We start from the raw sequence: 18990 nt of genomic DNA, 5'->3' as shown, positions 1-18990 counted from the left end.
GGGGGGAGGAGAGAGAGAGACAGAGAGAGAGAGAGAGAGAACACGAACACAGAGAGAAACATAGAGACACACACAGAGAGAGGGAGGGGGAGGGAAATTTATTAAACACTTACTATGTTCGAGCTATTTTGCAAAGTGCTTTACAAATATGATCTCATCATATTCTCACAGCCACCCTAGAAGACAGATGCTGTTATATCTCTACTCATAATTTAGGAAATTGAGGAATACAGAGATGAAGTTACTTGCCCAGGGTCACAGTGCTGTAAATGTTTGATTTTGAATTTGAACTCCCATCTTCCCGGTGCCTGTGGCTTCCCGGAGGAAGGATTGTGCTGAGACTAGGGTTTCTAAAAGTATTGAGTAAGTGCAGTCCAGGTTGGGGGGTCATAGGAGGAGTTTGAGCTAAGGGGGGGCAAATGGATAGGAGCAACTAGTAGAACTTCATATGTGGAGAACATAAGTAGACTGGGAGAGGTATGAGAAGTGTGTTAGAAAAGAGAGTATAATACATTATAAAAGTAATTATTATTTTAAAAAAGGGTTGGGCAAGAAAATTGGATTTACACACATATATTGTATCTAGGTTATATTGTAACACATGTAAAATGTATGAGATTGCCTGTCATCGGGGGGAGGGAGTAGAAGGAGGGGGAGGATAATTTGGAAAAATGAATACAAGGGATAATGTTATAAAAAATATAATAAAAAAAAAAAAAAAAAAAAAACTAAAAAGGGCTTGGGATTAGCTAGGTGGTCCAGTGGAGAGAGCACCAGCCCAAGAATCAGGATGACTTGAATTCAAATCAAGTCAGTGTGATCTTGGGCAATTCATTTAACCCCAATTGCCCACCTCCTCTTGAAAAGGATGGAGCTAGCCTGTGAGAGTCTTAAAAGGCCACACAGAAACACTTTGTCCAAGAACCTGGAGGGTTGGGTCCTGCACACAGTGGCCTGCTGCTTAGGGAAATCTGCTTGACAGGTGTGCAGAGGAAGGTTCCTGGGTGAGAGAATAGAGATTATGAATTGATTATCAGTCTGCCTGATTTCTCTAACTGTGCTATGAACACCTCTTGTACCTCCTATTTTTCTGAGGTTTTAAAAAAACCATCCCCACCTATTGTCCTTTCTTTTTCTGGAGGCCCAACTGAGGAGCTGCTCATCCATGAAGTCTGCCCTGAATTTCCCCCAGCTGAGAGTGAGCTCTTTCCCCCACATTTCCACGGCCCTGACGTAGCTTTCTTCCATTCCAGTGGGGGTTAGGGTTAGCGCCTGAGCAGTCAAGTGACCCCGTGAGGTTTCTTGGCAGGCGTGTGGGGGGGGGGGGAGGAGCAGCTCTCGGGGGATGAGACTGGGATGCTCCTCTGACGATTCTGGTTCCTCATTTGGAGTCCTTATTCTCTAGGACCTCGCTTTGTCTTCATGCTCCCGTGGTTCCTTACCTGGCTCTGGTAACGAAAAAAAGGACTTTTCCACTTGACTGGTCCCACACGGGCTTGTCCAGAAAGCAGACGGTATCTGAAATTCTCAAGACTGCCCTTCGATGAAGTGATCCCAGGGAAGGGTCCATCTGCATGCCTCTATTAATCACCTAATGTATGTTAGCTCTTGAGACTACTGAGATACAGGGCAGGATAGAGCACCAGCCCTGAAGTCAGGACGACCTGAGTTCAAATCTAGCTTCAGACACTTAATACTTCCTGGCTGTGTGACCCTAGGCAAGTCACTTAACCCCAATTGATTCAAGGGGGAAAAAAAATGAACTAAAATGGCAAAGCACTTAACCCAAATTGCCTCAGGAGAAAAAAAAAAGTACTGAGACACAAATAAAGCAATTTTTGCCCATAACAACCTTGCATCCTGTGGAGGAACCTGGTGTAATGTACATTAAATAATGAGGCACTAACAAGTGCAGGGCTATGTTGGGGGCTTTGGGAGAAGGCAGCTGAGTTTTGCATGGAAGTCAGGATTCTAATACGGAAAGCAGTTTAGGCATAAGGGACATGTAAACGTGCAATGACTTGGAGATAGGAAATGTTCTATTCTGAAGAGGCAACCCTTTACAGTGATAAGAGTACCACCGGTCCTACATGTGAGGTACAAGATATGGTATTACAGTCCATTTTACAGATTAGGAAACTGAGGCAAACAGGGTTAGATGAGTAAGTTTCTAAGGTCAGATGATGAGTCTTTCTAACTCATCCAGCACTTTATCATCTCCAAGCTTCTCTGTACTTTATTAAGCACCTACTGTGTGCCAGGCAATTGTGCTTCCTGCTAGAAATACAGAAATATTGAAATGAGGTAAGCCCTCTCACCAAGGAGCTGGCTGTGTTCTGGTGAAAATAAGGTTCAAAGACAGAGTATTAATGACTTGCCTATGGTCACCCAGGCAGGAAGTGGAGCCTGAAGCCCCTATTGTTTAAACTTGAATTCAGAAAGGTCAGCTTTGTCAATTTTTCTGCTCTTTCTGCTTCTAAAAGTGCCTAGAATTGGGATAGAAATATGTTTTGAGGGCTCTTCCTGTTTGAGTAACTTGGAGGCTTTTTAGGGGCAGCAGAAAAATAGCCTAGTGTTTTGTTGTGTTTTAAACTTAAAATTTTTTTAAAGTCACAGCTATTTTTTGGTGTCCTTGGGGAGAAGTATCTTAAGAAATCTTCCTGAGCACTTGTGGTCCTTTTTTTCCTTACCCTTTAAATGCTAATGCTGACAAATTGTAAACAGCTTGGCTTTTTTTTTTTCTCCTTCAAAATTTGTTGATCTAAAGAGACACAAAAAGCCCTTCTAATCTGTGTGAAGGTAGCTTGCTTTTTAAAAGGAAAGCTCTGGGGAAAAATGTTTTTATACTGGGAAAAAATGATCACATGAATCTTGTAAATTCAAATTATACACTGAGGAAGCTTTGTAAAGTGCAACCTTCATTGACTTTTAAATTAGTCAACAAACATTTCTTTTAATACTTATGTTATGCTAGGAAATCTAAGACTAGAATCATCCCTGCAAGGTGCTTATGTTCCAATACACACAGACACATACACAAAAGAATCTATACATATGGATATACATGCATGTATTTATTTTTTGCTGAGACAGTTGGGGTTAAGTGACTTGCCCAGGGTCACACAGCCAGGAAGTGTTAAGTGTCTGAGGTCAGATTTGAACTCGGGTCTTCCTGACTTCAGGGCTTGGTGCTCTATCCACTGCATCACCCAGCTGCCCCTATACATGTATTCTATCAAACCCATTAGGAGGTAGTAGGAGGGACTGTTCTATGGGGTGAGTTCAGGGAATAGCAAGTAGCTTGTTATATTTATTCTCAGCACAGAGATACAGAAAATCTTCCTGATCTGGGAGTACTGTTGTAATAGAAGCGCTCCATAAAGTGTTGGTATCCAATATAACGTAGGTCCTTGTGTACAGAGCTTGGCACATAGTAGGTATTCAGTTCTTATTCATGATGATAATTATGGAGCTTTATGGTTTAGTCATTAGGGACCTGGATTTGGATTCAGGAAGATTTGGCTACTATCCACTTTTGGTAACAGGTCACCTGATTCACCTGTGACTCAGGTTCCTCATCCTGTTGAATTTTTAAGTCCCTTGAAAAAGCCATCTATCTGCATCCAGAAAAAAGAACTAAGGAGTCTGAATGTAAATCAACACATGCTAGGATCACTTCTTTTTTCTATTTTTTTTTATTGTTTTTTTAATCTCTCCCATGGTTTTTCCCTTTTGCTCTGATTTTTCTCTCCCAAAATGATTCATAAAGCAATGGGTGTTAAAATAAACAAATGAGTTAATTAAGAAAAAGGAAAAAGAAATCCCTTTCAATACAAAATCTGTGATTTTTTAAAGACCTGAAGTCATACCAGAAGCTTATGAAGGAAGCTTTCCTAGTATTCTCCCCTATTTTAGAAAATGAGGCAACTTAGTATGGGGAAGGCAATAACATTTTAAGGTCGCATAGTTTTGTATTAAGTTTTAAGTGTTGGAGACTAGAATTGAACTCAGGTCCTCCTGACTTCAGGGCTAGTACTCTATTCTATATGGAGCCTTTAAAATTTTTTTTTTTTCTATTGATAACTTAGATTTCTTCCTCAGAAAATGACCTGTGCTTCTCTTTTTTCCTGTATAGGTAATATTTTTATAGTAATTCGATGTGCTGAAATGCAAAAAAAAAAAAAAAAAAAAAAAAGATCTAAAAACTGACTTAAAATAAAGTGGCTGGCTAGTTTGTACATATATTATAATAATTATTATTTATATATATATTATATTTTATTATATATAATATATATATATAAATATATATTATAAGTGTTTGTACATATATTATAAATTTTCTAAATCATACCCACCCCAATACTGCTCTTTAAGTCACTATAACATTATATTTCTTTCTAAAACTACCTGTGCCTCTCTTTTGACCATTTATCATTTAGGGAATGGTTTTTATTATAAATTTAGATCAGTTCTTAGAAATGAGACCTTTATCAGAAGAATTTACTGCAAATTTTTCCTCCCAAGTTAACTATTTCCCTCCTGCTTTTAGTTGCACTACTTTTATTTGTGCAAAAAAATATACAATATTATGGAATCAAAATTGTTCCATCTTTATCCAAGATGATCTTTTCTCTCTTTTTCATCTCATCATGAACTCTTCCCACCTACTTGGTTTAGTGGATACGCTGCTGGATGCAGCAGTTAACCTGTAAGATCAAGTGTTCAAATCTAATCTCAGTGACTTTGTGATCCTAGGCAAATCGTTTAACCACTCTCTGCCTCAGTTTCCCCAATTGTAAAATGGGGACATTAACAGCATTGACCTCCTAGGGTTATTGTGAGGTTCAAATGAAATAATATTTTCACCACACTTAGCATGTAGTAGATGCTTAAGGAAATTTCTTTCTTGTTCTTCTAATCTGACCTTGTATGTCTAAGTCATATATACATTTGGAGTTCATCCTGGTAGATAATCTAACTCTAATTTCTGTCAGTTTTTACTTTCCAATTTCCCCAACATATTTTTGTTGCCTTCTTCTTTTCTTCCCAGCTAATTTTGTCAGCTAACAAGGAAGTCCTCAACCTTCATTGTTGGGATCTTTGGGTTTATTGGATTGGAGTGAAGGGAATTGTGGTTCTTGATTTCTCATTTCTAAAATGAAGGGTGTTGGGCTTGATGACTCATGTCCCTGTTCTGTCCTTCCTTCTATGATTTTATGGTAAGTCTTTAATTCCCCGCCGGGCTCGAGAACATGGTGGCCTGGTGAGTCCCCGCTGTTCTTCAGCACCGATTGTGATCCTTGGGCCACGCTCCCTAAATGCTTCCTGGCAGAACAGCTTTTTCTGGCCTGCTGGTATTTTGGCCAAGTGATGTTCTTCCAGAACTCTAATTATCTTACCTCATTAATCCATCAGAAAAATATTTTTTGGACTGGATCTATGGTCCAGGGAGCTCCTCTCTGCCAATGGAAGCATCTTCTCATCTTAGAGAGTTCCTCAGGATAGGACTTGAATGCTGATTTTCTTAACTCCAAGGCCTTCTCCTTATCCACTGTACCACCTTGGAGCATTATTGATTGTAATAATAAGTTATATTCTTGTAGGATCCTAGAGCAATCAAACTTCATTTCAATGAGGCCCAGAACGTCAAAAGGACTGAAACCCATTGAGTAAAAGGCAGATGTGGGCCATAGTAGGACAAAACTCAGAGTCTATCCTACCCTTTCCTGTTCCCTTACTCCATTTTACAGAAGGGGAAACTGAGGCCACATGCACAGAACCACACTGTCTCCACCTCTTTCTTCCTTCTGCTCAGCTTCCTTTTACAGGCTTGGGCCCTAGTAGGGACTCTATTCTCTTTCCCCTTCAATCATGCTCTTTTTTGTTATTATTTTCAGTCATGTCCAAGTTCCCATGATCCTTTTGAAGCTTTATTTCATCTAAAGTTTAAGCTCTGCCTTTTGCATCAAATCATCTCTGAACCGTTCCTGACTTTTTTCATATACTCATATATTGTTTTTGTTCAGTCGTTTCTGATTCTTCGTGATCCCATTTGGGGTTTTGTTGGCCAAGATATTGCGGTGGGTTTGCCCTTTCCTTCTTAGACACATTGAGGAAACTGAGGCAGACAGGGTGAAGTGTCCAAAGCCAGATTCGAACTCGGGGAGAAACATCTTCCCGACTCCAAACCCAGCACTCTATGCACTATGACACCCTTCGCTATTGTGATCTTGCCTTATGTTGGTCTAAATCCAATTTCCATTTTCCTGCCTGTGTTTATCAAATGAATGAGTCCTTACCAGTAGTTGCCATCTCTGAAAACTTCATGATTCTGAAACCTCATTTTACCCCTCAGTCCTGGTATTGCATCTTTTCAATGCATTTATGGTGCAATAGTGTATACAATAACTATCTGTATGGAAGTGTCATTTCTATATTACACTAGAAAACTGGTGACCCAATGGATAGAGCACTGGACCTGTGAGTCAGGAAAACCTAAGTTCAAATGCAGACTCAGGTATTTCCTGTGTGACTCTGGACAAGTCACTTCATCGCTCTGCCTCAGTTTCCTTATTGGCACAGGGGATAATATTTCTCATAGGATTGCTATGAGGATCAATAAAATAATATTTATAAAATACTTACCGCAGCGCCTGTCAGTGTTATGTAAACGTTAGTTATTATGAATTACTATGATGATGGCAGGAGATGTATTTTATTCAAGTTCATTTCTTCACTATGCTTATAAAGAGATGAATGAGTGAATGAATGGTTTTGAACAAATTACTTTTTATCGAAACTCAATTCAGATTGAGCATCTATTCAACCTTCGAGTGACTCAACACAATATTCAACACTTGAGAATCCACTAGCTAAAGAATCTAGATGAAGTAGGGCTGTGCGTGTAGCGATGGAGAGATAATGTGTTAGAGCATTAAAGCAGTTGGCTGTGGAGTCCAAGGACTTGATTCTGGTACTTACCACTTGTGTGGCCTTGGACAAAGTCCTTTTAATTTCTTTTTTCCTCAGTTTCCTCATCTATACAATGAGCATTAGAATCGCATCTTTCTCCGAGGGCTGTTGCCAAGATAAAATACAAAGCTTTCAGCACCGTGCCTGGCACATCATAATTGGTTACTGTTGTTAGTGTTATCCTTAAAGGTTAGTTTGAATGGAGGTTTTTGGAGATTTTCGGCTCATACTCCCTTAGAATCACCAGGGTTTGACACTATGAGGCTAGCCCATAAAGATCACTTAGAATTCAGGCTATTTTTCAATCTGGTCTTGGGGATCCTTCTTCTCAGACAATTACACTTTTCTGCATGATATGTTTCAGGAGCTGAAAGAGATTGGTTTCCAACCTTCTGTTTTTAAGATTTCAATAACATTTAAATTAAATTATTTATTATTATTATTATTATTATTAATTATTAGTTTGCTGAGACAATTGGGGTAAATGACTTGCCTAGAGTCACACAGCCAGGAAGTTTTAAGTGAAAAGATCAAATTTGAACTCAGGTCCTCCTGACTTCTATCCACTGAGCCACCGTAATACTAATGGTATTTGTGAAGACATTGCTGTGAGGACCAAATTAAATCATTTTGGGGTCAGTGCTGGCTGCTACTAATTCAGAGGATATATGCCTTGATTTGTGGACACCTCTGCCCTAGACTTATTGAAGGCTAGCTATGTCTTCTCATCAGTATCCACTGATCGTATTCATGTCTTGCCATGATTGCTTCAAACGTGCTGCAGGCCTCCCTCTAATTCTGAGCATAGCTCTTATTTTCAGCTGTCTTCTGTTATCACTTAAGTCAGCAAATATTAAGAGAGCACCTACTATGTGCCAGGTATTGAGCCAAGCGTTAAAGATACTTTTTAAAAATGTAAAAATCAAAACAAAGCAAAAACCCAACCCCTGCTCGCTCACTCTCTCTCTTTCTCTCTCCAATTTAAAGACATTAAGGATTCAGAATTGGAATCTCAAGGCAAGGTGCACTTATTAAGCACTTACTGTTTGCAAAACATTATGCTGGAGATACTAAAGACATTTCTTGCCTTCAGTTAAAAAAATAATACACTAAAGGAAGCTGAAAAGAGGGTGATGGTGGAAGTCATCCCTACCTAGGTTGATATGGAAAGCGAGCTTTGCAAGCACAGTTGGAAAGGGCAAAGATGGATATCTGGCCTAGACACCTCTCTAATATGGAGGTCTACTTCTGGAATTATCTCTGTCTTAGCTTTGTCTCTCACTTCCCCAGCTTCCTTCAAGTCCCAGCTAAAGCCCTACCTTGTAGAGGAAACTTTTACAGACCTGCTTCCTTCTCATCCTGTATCTGTCTTGTTTGTATCTCGTTGTTTGCACCTTGTCTCCTCCATTAGACTGTCATCTCCTTGAGGGCAGGAACCATTTTTACCTTTCTTTGTATCCTTAGTCTTTAGCTGGTCAATACTTAAAAATGTTTATTGACTAACTGATAAATAGAATTTGTCTGACTCTTCATGACTCCATTTCTACTTGATGGTTTACCATTTTCTTCTCTAGCTGATTTTATAGATGAAGAAACTGAGGCAAACAGGAATAGATGACTTGGTCAGCTCGGAAGTATGTGAGGCTGTGGCTTTTTGTTTTTGCTGAGGTAATTGGGGTAAGTGACTTGCCCAGGGTCACACAGCCAGGAAGTATTAAGTGTCTGAGAACAGATTTGAACTCAGGTCCTTCTGACTTCAGCGCTGATGCTCTATCCACTGCACACCTAGCTGCCCCTGGGGCTATGTTTTAAAGACAGGAAAAGGGGCCCTCTAGACTCCAAGCAGGTCACCTGGCTTAACTAGACTCCCCACACGTCCTTCATGCAGTCTTTTATAACATTGCTTTCTGCAGGTCACGATGGTAACAAGCCCCAGCCTATTTATACCAGTCTGGGTCTCCTCTGTTGTCCTTTGGGTCACTGGCAGTGGTGTCTCTTCCTGATCATCATGTCCCATGATTCACAGACATGTGGGGCTGCTCACAGCAGAGGAATATTGGTGTTAAAAAGTCAGACTTTTGCTTTCTGAGAGAAGCTCGGGGGTTACTGAGAGCATCATGCACTTTTCCAAATAGCATCTGATCTCCCCCTTCTCCTGCTTCACTTCTGGGCCTTTTTCTGAGCAACCTTAGATGAACTCATTTCATCAAGCAGGAAGCTTGAGGTCCAAAGGAGGTATGTGATTTTCCTGAAGTTCCCCAGACCGGAAGTATCAAAACAGGCATCGAACCCAGATCTCTTTCTCCAAAAGCCTTACTCTTTCTGCTATACTCTGTGCTTCCTTTCTCTGTTTTTAATCTCTGCCCAAGCTAGATCTGTTGATGGTACATGTGGGGACAATAATTTTAGAATCAGTGGGATGTCAGGTTTCAAGAGGTTATCTATCCAATTTCATGTCACCATCTGAGCAATATTTATTTATTTTTTTAATCTTTTATAATAATCCTAAGGGGCATTTATACTGTGCTTTAAAGTTTGTAATTTTTTTTTTTTATTTATATCAATACATCTTCCCTTCCTCATAAATAGATTGAATCCATAAGGTAGTCAATATACTATCATCTACTAGATGAAACATACAAATGTGCATCGGAAAAAAAGATTTTATTTTAGCTGCACATTTGTGATCCCATTATCATCAGAACCTTTTTGAGCTGTGCACACAGACAGCTCCCAGCTCAGCAAGTTTAGAGTCGGCGAGTGTTCCCTGGGACATTGTCCTAAAAAACCACCGCTTACAAACGGAGCACATCTCTTTCCTTAGTGGCGGGATTTGTCAGGCTGATTTCCTCTTCTTTGTCCATCTGGGATTTGTTGTGTGACTCGTGTCTTGTCAAGCAAGAAATTTTCTTACCCCTAAAATGCATGGTTTAGACTCACTGAACTCTAAATCTCTGTTTCCATCATTAAATGCTTGTTGTTTTCAAATTATGTTTTTGATTTTGTTTTTGTTTTTGCTTTTTTTTCCATACCCTTTTCTCTCATTACAATGTCCACTTTCCTCTCAGCTATCTTTTATGACCCCCCCCCAAAAAATTAAATAAAGAAATATGACGGGGGGAAGTTCAACAACTCTCCCATTTTTCATCATGGCAGCCATAGACATTTTCCCCTCCCTCTCCTCCTTCATTAGCTTGAGGATGTCTTCATGGAAACCTTGAATTTTTGTTGATATATTAGGGACAGCTTGCTAATTGGGTGGATGGTCCTGGAGACAGGAAGGTCTGAATTCAAATCATGCTTCATGTGATCTTAGGCAAAGCACTGAATCTCTGTTTCCTCAGTTTCCTCATCTGAGTTTTTTCCTTTTCTTATTATAATGCTTGGCATATTATAGGCAATGAGATACTGAAGGTGTTGACAGGTCTAATTGGACCCCATGTCTCTAGAGTTCTCAAGTATTTAATAAGCTTCTACAGTGTACCCATTTTGGGTTATTAAACAGTGGGGATACAGAGAATACAAAAAATATGGTCTCTGTCTCTCAGGGAACTCAGTGCAATGGTAGCCCCCCCCCCCCCACACACACGTATATGTATATAGACAGGTATATGATTCCAGAAGAAAGATATTGAACCAGAAATGGAAGGTGAGATTTTATTCTGACTTGAAGTCAGAAAAGCTAGGAAGCTGCCATATTCCCTCTCTAATGGTGATGATGATGATGGCGGTGGCGGCTGGCTTTTTAAAATAAAAAATTTTTAAAAATAGTCTTTTTAACGTTTATGTACCTATGTCATTTCATCATCACCATTAGTGATGGAGAAGTTCTTGTCTATATTTTGTAGGACGGGTAAACTGGTAAAGCCCCATTTGCTATAGACTAGTTACAGTTTTGTTTATTGTTAAGTGAATATAAGTTGTTAAAGACTATAATTTGGAGATGACAAACAGCAAGTCGCCACATTAAAAGGGTTTTGTGGACCAGATGAAGGAATTATGGGTGTTTTTCTTAGAGAAGAAAAGTTTAAGGGTATGTGTGTGTTTTGTGGAGGGGGAGAAAGATGGGCATTACACAGGAATAGTTCTCAAGAATTTGAAGAATAGAAAAAGGTGTCAGCTCCGTCTGTTCAGCACCAAATGTCGGAAACAGCATCGAAGGGGTGGGAATTGAAAGGAATAAGATTTCACATTACAGAATTCAGAAAAGGCAAGGGTGGCCTCAGGAAGTAGAGGTTTGCTTCTCACTGTAAGTCTTCAAGAAAAGACTTCTGAAGATGCTTCTTGCTCAGCTACAAATTTCTTCCAAGGTCTCTGCCCACTTTTGAAATTCTGTGACTATAAGCAGGGCTCTGAATCTTAGCAACTTTTTCCTGACCCCACTGAGAAACTGAGGATGAATCAGCAAGGAGCTTTGAGGCAAATCCAACTTGAAAGACATTTGGAGGGACACAAAGGTCACATCCTCTCTTTGGGCTGGTGCCCGTCTGATCCTCACTGCTGGACTGCCTAGCCTAAATCGTAACTAACTGGATGTTCAATCCAACATTCTCATAGTGTGGTACCCGCTGGCTGGACTAGGTGTGCTGGGTGACCTACCCTGTCTTAAAAGCACCGGCTCTGCTAGCCAAGTAAACTCTGACCTTCCACAATTAGACTTGTGGGTCCTTCCATGGACATCATCTTATATTAGAGTCACAGAACTTGGTCTCAACTTTCAGTACAACCCTTCATTGACTTGGGATGTCAAGCACGTAATTTTCTTATGTATAAAATGAGTAGTTTAGACTCACTGAACTCTAAGGTGCCTGCCAGCTCTAAATCTATGTTCTCATCATTAAATGCTTGTTTTTTAAAATTGTGCTTATTTTCCCCATTTCTTCTATAACCTTTCCCTCTCAGTACTATGTCCCCTTTCCCCTCAGCCATCTTTTAGAAGAAAACTTTGATACGTATGTGTGTGTGTGTGTGTGTGTGTATATATATATATATATAAAGAATTATGGATGAGGGTTCAAGATCTATTAATCAAAAGACTTAAAATTATATGTAGTTTTGGGCCTCCTCCCCACCTCTATAAAGTTTGTTAGTATAGGTGTGTGTATGTATAGGGGGAGGCTTCTTATTGGTGTAATTCTAGGACATGGAGACATGGAGAAATTGACTCTTTTCGATCCTTTCTAGTTATATTGTTATAATATTGTGTTGTTCGTTTTCTTAGCTACTTCCTTTTTTTTTTTTTTTTTTTTTTTTTTTGTTCATCTGAGTTTTCTTATGCTCCTAAATTTTTCATTTTCCGTATTTCCTACTGTGTGTTTGCATTGTGATATTCATGAGCCACGATTAATTTAGCTTTTTTCTACTCCTTGAATATCAATTTTGTTTTCAGTTCCTTGCTACCATGAAAAAATATTGCTTTAATATTGGTTATTTGTCCCTCCAATATTCATATTGGCATTTTATGGGGACTTAATTTTGGTATTTAGGAGGACTTATAATATTTATTAATATTGTTATTTATGGAAACTTTTTTTCTCCCAAATTCCTCCATGTAGGCAGACACACATAATAAATTGATTGATTAATTATAGACACTTGAAAGAGAAAGAGAGAGACATATAATTATATATATATGCTCATTTTTTTCTCTAGATTTTAGTCTTTCTCTAGATTTTAAGTACTTTGAGGGCAGAGACTACTGTATTTACAAACTTTTTTTAAAAAAATTTACAAAAATGCAGTTCCTTTGACCCCCAAAATCTAGCACAATACCTAATCCATAGGATAAATTCATAGATATTTTTTTAAAATGGAATTGAACAATTATACTCAATAATAGGGATAGATTGGCATGGTGATGATACCCAATAGTGATTTTGATATAAATAAATGAGGCAGCAAGGCAAAAATGAATAACATTCTCTTATATTTAATCTCACCCCCACCCCCATTGTGGGTATATAAGCAAATTTGATATGGCTAAAAATTAATTATAGGATATAAAATAAGAAGTACACTCACATTGGCCTTACTTTAATGGGTGATTTAGACAGTGTATTAGATTATATCATAAACTCCCATCTTGGGACTTAGGAGTCCCTTTCTCTGTTTCTGGATACTATTATGTTGAGCAGGACTTAAACTTTTCCCCCTCATTTTTGTCTGAGAAACTTGTATGCGACCTGGGCATATAGGCACACAACACCCCAAGCCTGCAGCACTGTGTCTTATTTTGTCTTTTCTCCCCTGTCTCTTACATGTCTGTACAAGCAGTGAGCTCTTGCCTGGTGATTGTGTGATTGCTACATAGATCTTTGCTTTGTATTACAGAGAGCATACTGTGGCCAGTGCAGCGAAAGGATATGGGGTCTCGGAAGGCAAGGCTACAAGTGTATCAACTGCAAACTACTGGTCCATAAACGTTGTCATATACTTGTACCACTGACCTGCAAAAGGCATATGGTAAGTAGCATCACGATCCAAGGGAGAGGGAATCGGTATTGGGATGCCAGGGGTTCAGGATTCGGCTCATTGAAATATATTTGAGCGATGCAGCGTGGTCTTATCTGTGGAGTGCTGGGCAGAGTAATAAGGTTTGAATCCTGCCTCAGATAGTTTATTTGGGCAAATGACTCATCTCTCTGAGATCTGGTTTCATTTTATGTCCTCTGGGGGTAATAATGGCATTCCCCCCAAGAGTAATTCAGCATGCTAGTTGTACTATTCTTACTAACTAAAGAATTTGTCTTTTGGACCAATGTCAAAACCTTCACAGATCACTAAATGGGCATTCTGTTGGATGCTCTATACTCCCTCTCTCATGGTGATGATGATGGTTGGCTTTTTAAAAAAAATAGACGTTGAAGGTTTACTCTTGAGATTAATCTCATGTCGTCGCCACTGTGACTGTCTGAGAGGTTCTTGTCTTTATTTTGTAGGATGGGTAAAGTGAGTCTGAGAATGGTTAATTTATTTGCCAAGCATCACCCAGCTAGCATGCATCTGAAGCCAGAGTCATCCACGTGCTTTCTGATGCCCTCCCAAATCAGTGGGCACAGTAGTTCACATATCTCATTAGGGTGGTGGGCAGGGGGTGGGAAGGAGTTGACAGAAATCTTTTTTTTTTTTTTTTTTATTCATTTTTCCAAATTATCCCCTCCCTCCCTCTACTCCCTCCCCCCGATGACAGGTAATCCCATACATTTTACATGTGTTACAATATAACCTAGATACAATATATGTGTGTAAATACCATTTTCTTGTTGCACATTAAGTATTAGCTTCCGAAGGTGTAAGTAACCTGGGTAGATAGACAGTAGTGCTAACAATTTACATTCACTTCCCAGTGTTCCTTCTCTGGGTGTAGTTATTTCTGTCCAGAGTTGACAGAAATCTTGATGTCCAATGTACAGATGAGGAGACTGAGGCTGAGGGGAGCACCTTTTCTCATGATTCCCCAGATAAGTCAGCCTCAGAGGCAAAAATCAAACTGAAGTATTCCTGACTTTTCCCATCCCCTCTACTCTGCTTTGTATTGCTTTGTCTTTTTGTTTTTTGTATTTCTCCTTTTTCTGATTTTTCATCTTGGAACAGCTCTTGACATGATATGGACAGGATGCTGTTATTGGGTCATCTTTGTTCTAAATTTTGTTCGAACGTTGAAATTGAACAAAGTGAGACTCCAAGAGATGTAGTGTCTTGTTGGATTTAAAGAGCTGAGAAGTCCTAAGTTCAAATTCTGCTTACTTATCTGGGTAATCACGACAGTAGAAAAGTCCCTTTATGACTTAACCTCAATTTCTTCAAGTCTGAATTGGACTTAATCATACTATTAATACCTACTCACACATGATGTGTGCCAGTCTTCATGAAGTACTTTAGTGCCCCAGGATATTGCTCCAAGAAAGCCCCATAGTCTAAATTTGGTCAATTTTTCACTTCTTTTATTGAGGCAATTAAGAACCCATTCTTCACAATGGCTGAAATGAATCTGACCTTTTTTGGATCAAGGTCAATATCATGAATCAAGTCTTAGAGCCAAATAGGAGACGATCTGGTCTGAGAGGGGGAAACTGAGGTGCCCAGGCAGAAAATGGTCTGTCCAAGCTTGAGAACCATGCAAGTGACCCAGACACAATTCCAACCCATCGTCGACTCTAGATCCAGACACAAGCTTGTCAGCGTCTTGGATTCTTGGCATCACTGTGTGTTCCAATAGGCTTTGGAGACATGGTTCGCGTTGCCAACTGGCCCCACTCGAATGGTGTAATAAGAATGAATAAGCAAGATCTTTAATTGAATTTGAATTTTTATCTCCTCCATATGCCTCCTGGGTTTCGTTAAAGTATAATTAATGATCAGGAGTAGAGTTGAGGTTTGGTTTGTTTTTTAATTTGTTTTTGATGTCACACCGTGAAAACACCAGAAGGAGCTGAGCGGGGAATAAAAGCTTGGTCAAAGTTTGTGAAAGGGACCACAGCTGCAATTCCTCTTCTTTTTGGGGGAGGAGGGAAGCCTTTGGGGATTGAGTGATTTATCCAGCCAGTAAGTGTTTGAGGTTAGACTTGAATTCAAGTCCTACTGACTCCGGGCCTGGTGCTCTATCTATCACTTGGCGGGAGTTTATTTCTAGTGGACTGGTAGCCCCATCCGTCCCTAGAGATCATCATAACATTGGGCATTTTTATTTCCAATTCCCAAAGTGCTTTACATACATTATCTCAAAGAACCTCACTACAGCCCTTGGAGAAAGGTGTCATCAGCTCCCTTTTATATATTAGGAAAGCAGTGCCCAGACAAGTGAAATGACTAGCTTGAAAATGTTAAAATGTGAGATTCAAACTCTGTTCTTCTGATGCCTCATCGATTCTTTTACCTATTTGATAGGAAAAAAAAAAGAAATGAATTCGTGTTTCAGAAGAAATATTTGGCCACCCATAAATGGGTTCAGATTCTACCTTTCTCATTGGGAAATTCAGCAAATGACCTTACTTCCTTTGGGTTTAGTTCCCTCCTGTGTAACATGAATTCATTAGCTTAGATGGCTTCTGACTCCCTTCCAAATCATTGGTAACTTTACGACTTTGGCAAAATCTCTTCAACTCCATGGGGCTCAGTTTCCCCATGTGTAAAATGTTGAAATTGGATTTGATGATCTTTGAGGTTCTTTCCAAGTCTAGTTCTTTGAGTTCATGATAATCCTGAATTTCATCTAATTTGATCTAGCTCTCAGTGTTGTAGGCTATCTTTTAGATGGGTAGATTTGTGTGGCCCAGAGGAATGGAGGATTGTCCAATGCATATAAGGGAGTGTGAGCTTTTGAGCTGTAAAAGGCTTTGGTTCTATGTTCTTTATGAAGAAGAGAAGAAATTTTGCCTCTTATTTCTGGGCTGATTTTTTTGACTCTTTCTCTGGATCCAGACTTTGGGGCCCCAAAGCAAGGATAAGAGTGACATTTTGGAGAGGACCCCAGTCTCTCCTCTGGCAGAAGTCACTTGAGACATGGTGGCCAGGCAGACCCTTATGACATAATCTGAGAGCTGGAAGGGACTTTAGAGACATCTAATCAAACAAGAGAAACAACAAATGGAGTCCTGGATTTCACCCAGAGTCATCCTATAGATTTCTGCCTGGAGCCTCCTTCCCTTCTTGTCCTTCTCTGCCTCAGAGCCTCTGGGGGCCAGAGGGAGTTTGGGCCAATTGGCCCCTCATCTGGCTGGCGACAGGGAGGAACCGTGGAGAAGGTCACTGAGTTGGAGATTCAGTCTCCAGGCTTTTCTGCTTTGGAGCTGGTGGAGGGAGGAAAGGTCTCCCGGCCAGTTTACATTAGTTGATGATAATGATGAATCATTTTGATGTCATTTGTTTTTGCCAGGATTCGGTGATGCCTTCCCAAGAACCTCAAATAGATGATAAAAATGATGAAGTCGACCTTCCCTCCGAAGAAACTGATGGACGTATGTATCTTTCCTTCTCTTCTTTGAAACTGCCTCTTATTCTGTTGATTTTTGAACAGACTGACACCATAGTTGCATCCTTTTTCCTTTAAAAAACATATTTCTAAATCCTCTGCTTACTTGGATCCAAAAAAGAGGTGAATTAGTCCTCGGTGTAGACACGAATGACTTGGTTAGATTGGTGAATTGGAGACAAGACATTAGTTAGCTATGACTTTCTTGCTTGGCACTTCTAAAAAAAATAAATAAAGTGAAAGGAATTGGGTATGGGAGTAGTATCCCATTGCCCTTTTTCTGGCCAGGAAGTCAGAGTGGGAACTATATGAAATCCAGAGGTAGTTATATCTAGGAGAGAGCCACAACTTGGGAGCCGGCATCCATGAGCCCCAGCTGCCATCTGCTGCCTCCCCATTTCAGTTTGCAGCCCAATCCAGGATACTTGCCCACAAATCTGCCCGATGCCATTTTAATGCAGTGTGTCAAGTTACGGTATCATAAGTTCACCTACCAGGTAGTCGATCAGGGGCCTTGACTATGAATTTTAAGGATTCTCCTTTCAGAGCCATCAGTTCCTAGTTGATTGGAGGCTCCAAACCAAGAACCAGCAAACATTAATCTCAAGGGTAGGGGTCTTTAATGCTGGGAAAAAAATTAAAAAAAAAACTGAACTTCTCTTTTCATTTTCTTTATTAGTCGCTTATATTTCCTCAACCCGGAAACGTGACAGCCTTAAAGATGATTCTGAGGTGAGTTTATTTTTTTAAACCTAATTAATAATTCTTTTCAAAAATTGGCAAGTATTAGTTCATTAATAGCTTTAATTCTAGGTAATCTTGGGAGCTACTTGTTTATAAGATGTCTATTCTCCTGTCTTTCAATATATCTTAATTTATTTTTAAAAATGTTACATTTTAAATTGTCTGCTTAGCTTTCCCACATAACTATATCTCTACGTTAAGCTTTTCTGAATTTAGATTTTTTTCTTCTCCTTTGTCTATTTCTATTTCTGAACTTCCCATTACTACGTTGTCCCTCCTCGAGTGACAACTTCTACCTCCTCCTACTACATAGGACGCAGGGGAGACTTGACCTGCCACATCTGAGTTAGTGCAGCCTGTGGTCGAGATCCCCTTCTTGACAAAGAAATAGCGTGCACAGATTGGGTCTCACTCCTATTTCTCAAGGACAGACCTTGGATGAAGAGGGGAGGACGAGCTAGCAGCTGGTGCTTGACAAGGGCCACCGTGTGCTGCATTTCCCCAAAAGGACAAATGGTATCCTCCTCATCATCTGCTGAGTCAGTCCCCTCTATTTAAGGGGATAGACACTATTTAGATGGTGATAGACACTACAAAATGCCTTAGATTTAGAGGCCAGTCTAAGCTGCATTGGTAGTTCCTAGCTAGAGCTGGATGGAACTTCTCCTCTTCCTGACAAGGAAACTGAGGTTTAAAAACAAGTGATTTACCCAGAGTCCTGTTTAGGACCATGAAGAGACTTGGTTATTGTTTCAATCATGTACAATTCTTCTTGAACCCATTTGGGGTTTTGTTGGCAAAGATTCAGCAGTGGTTTGCCATTTCCTTCTCCGTTTCATTTTATAAATTGGGAAACTGAGGCAAACAAGGTTAAGTGACTTACCCAGGGTCACACAGTCAAATTAGTGCTTATGCACTAAGGCACCGGTGACCTAGAATCCCAGCAATCCCCTTATCTTATTGACAAGGAAATGAGACTCAAAGAGAGAAAATCTTCTCCTCAGGATCCCCTTTAAGATCCCAGAGTGACAAGTAAGTAAACATCAGGTCCTTTCATTTTATAGATGTGGGAACAGAGACCCCAAGACATCATGTGATCTGGTCAACATGACACAGTGCCAGAGGCAAGATTTGAATTCATATCCTCTGGCCCTTTTATTGTCTCATGGGTGTTCTCAGCCTTTCTGTAAACATTCCCATTAGGAATGATGTGGGGGCATTTCATCTCTTCTTGCAGGCTCCCCCTTGGTACATTGTTTATCCTGGTTTCTTTTTAAATTTTAGATGTCCATAAAATGTTC

At 39.8% G+C, this 18990-nt stretch overlaps 1 protein-coding gene and 1 long non-coding RNA gene across 3 annotated transcripts in view; both read left to right on the top strand.

Moving 5' to 3' along the window:
* Positions 1-18990, top strand: part of PRKCZ (protein kinase C zeta) — a 231008-nt gene that overhangs the window by 168806 nt on the left and 43212 nt on the right. For both annotated transcript variants that reach the window (XM_074306514.1, XM_074306515.1), the window contains 3 exons: positions 13306-13437; positions 16850-16931; positions 17625-17677. In XM_074306514.1, coding sequence (XP_074162615.1) covers positions 13306-13437; positions 16850-16931; positions 17625-17677 — 267 coding nt within the window. The remainder of the gene's footprint in view (positions 1-13305; positions 13438-16849; positions 16932-17624; positions 17678-18990) is intronic.
* Positions 372-3821, top strand: LOC141564249 (uncharacterized). The gene is made up of 2 exons (XR_012488600.1): positions 372-1596; positions 3155-3821. It is a non-coding gene; the product is annotated as an uncharacterized LOC141564249 (long non-coding RNA).

This window comes from Sminthopsis crassicaudata, chromosome 3 (assembly GCF_048593235.1).
Source record: "Sminthopsis crassicaudata isolate SCR6 chromosome 3, ASM4859323v1, whole genome shotgun sequence".
NCBI lineage: Eukaryota > Metazoa > Chordata > Mammalia > Dasyuromorphia > Dasyuridae > Sminthopsis > Sminthopsis crassicaudata.
This window is presented reverse-complemented; position numbering and strand designations above follow the sequence as displayed.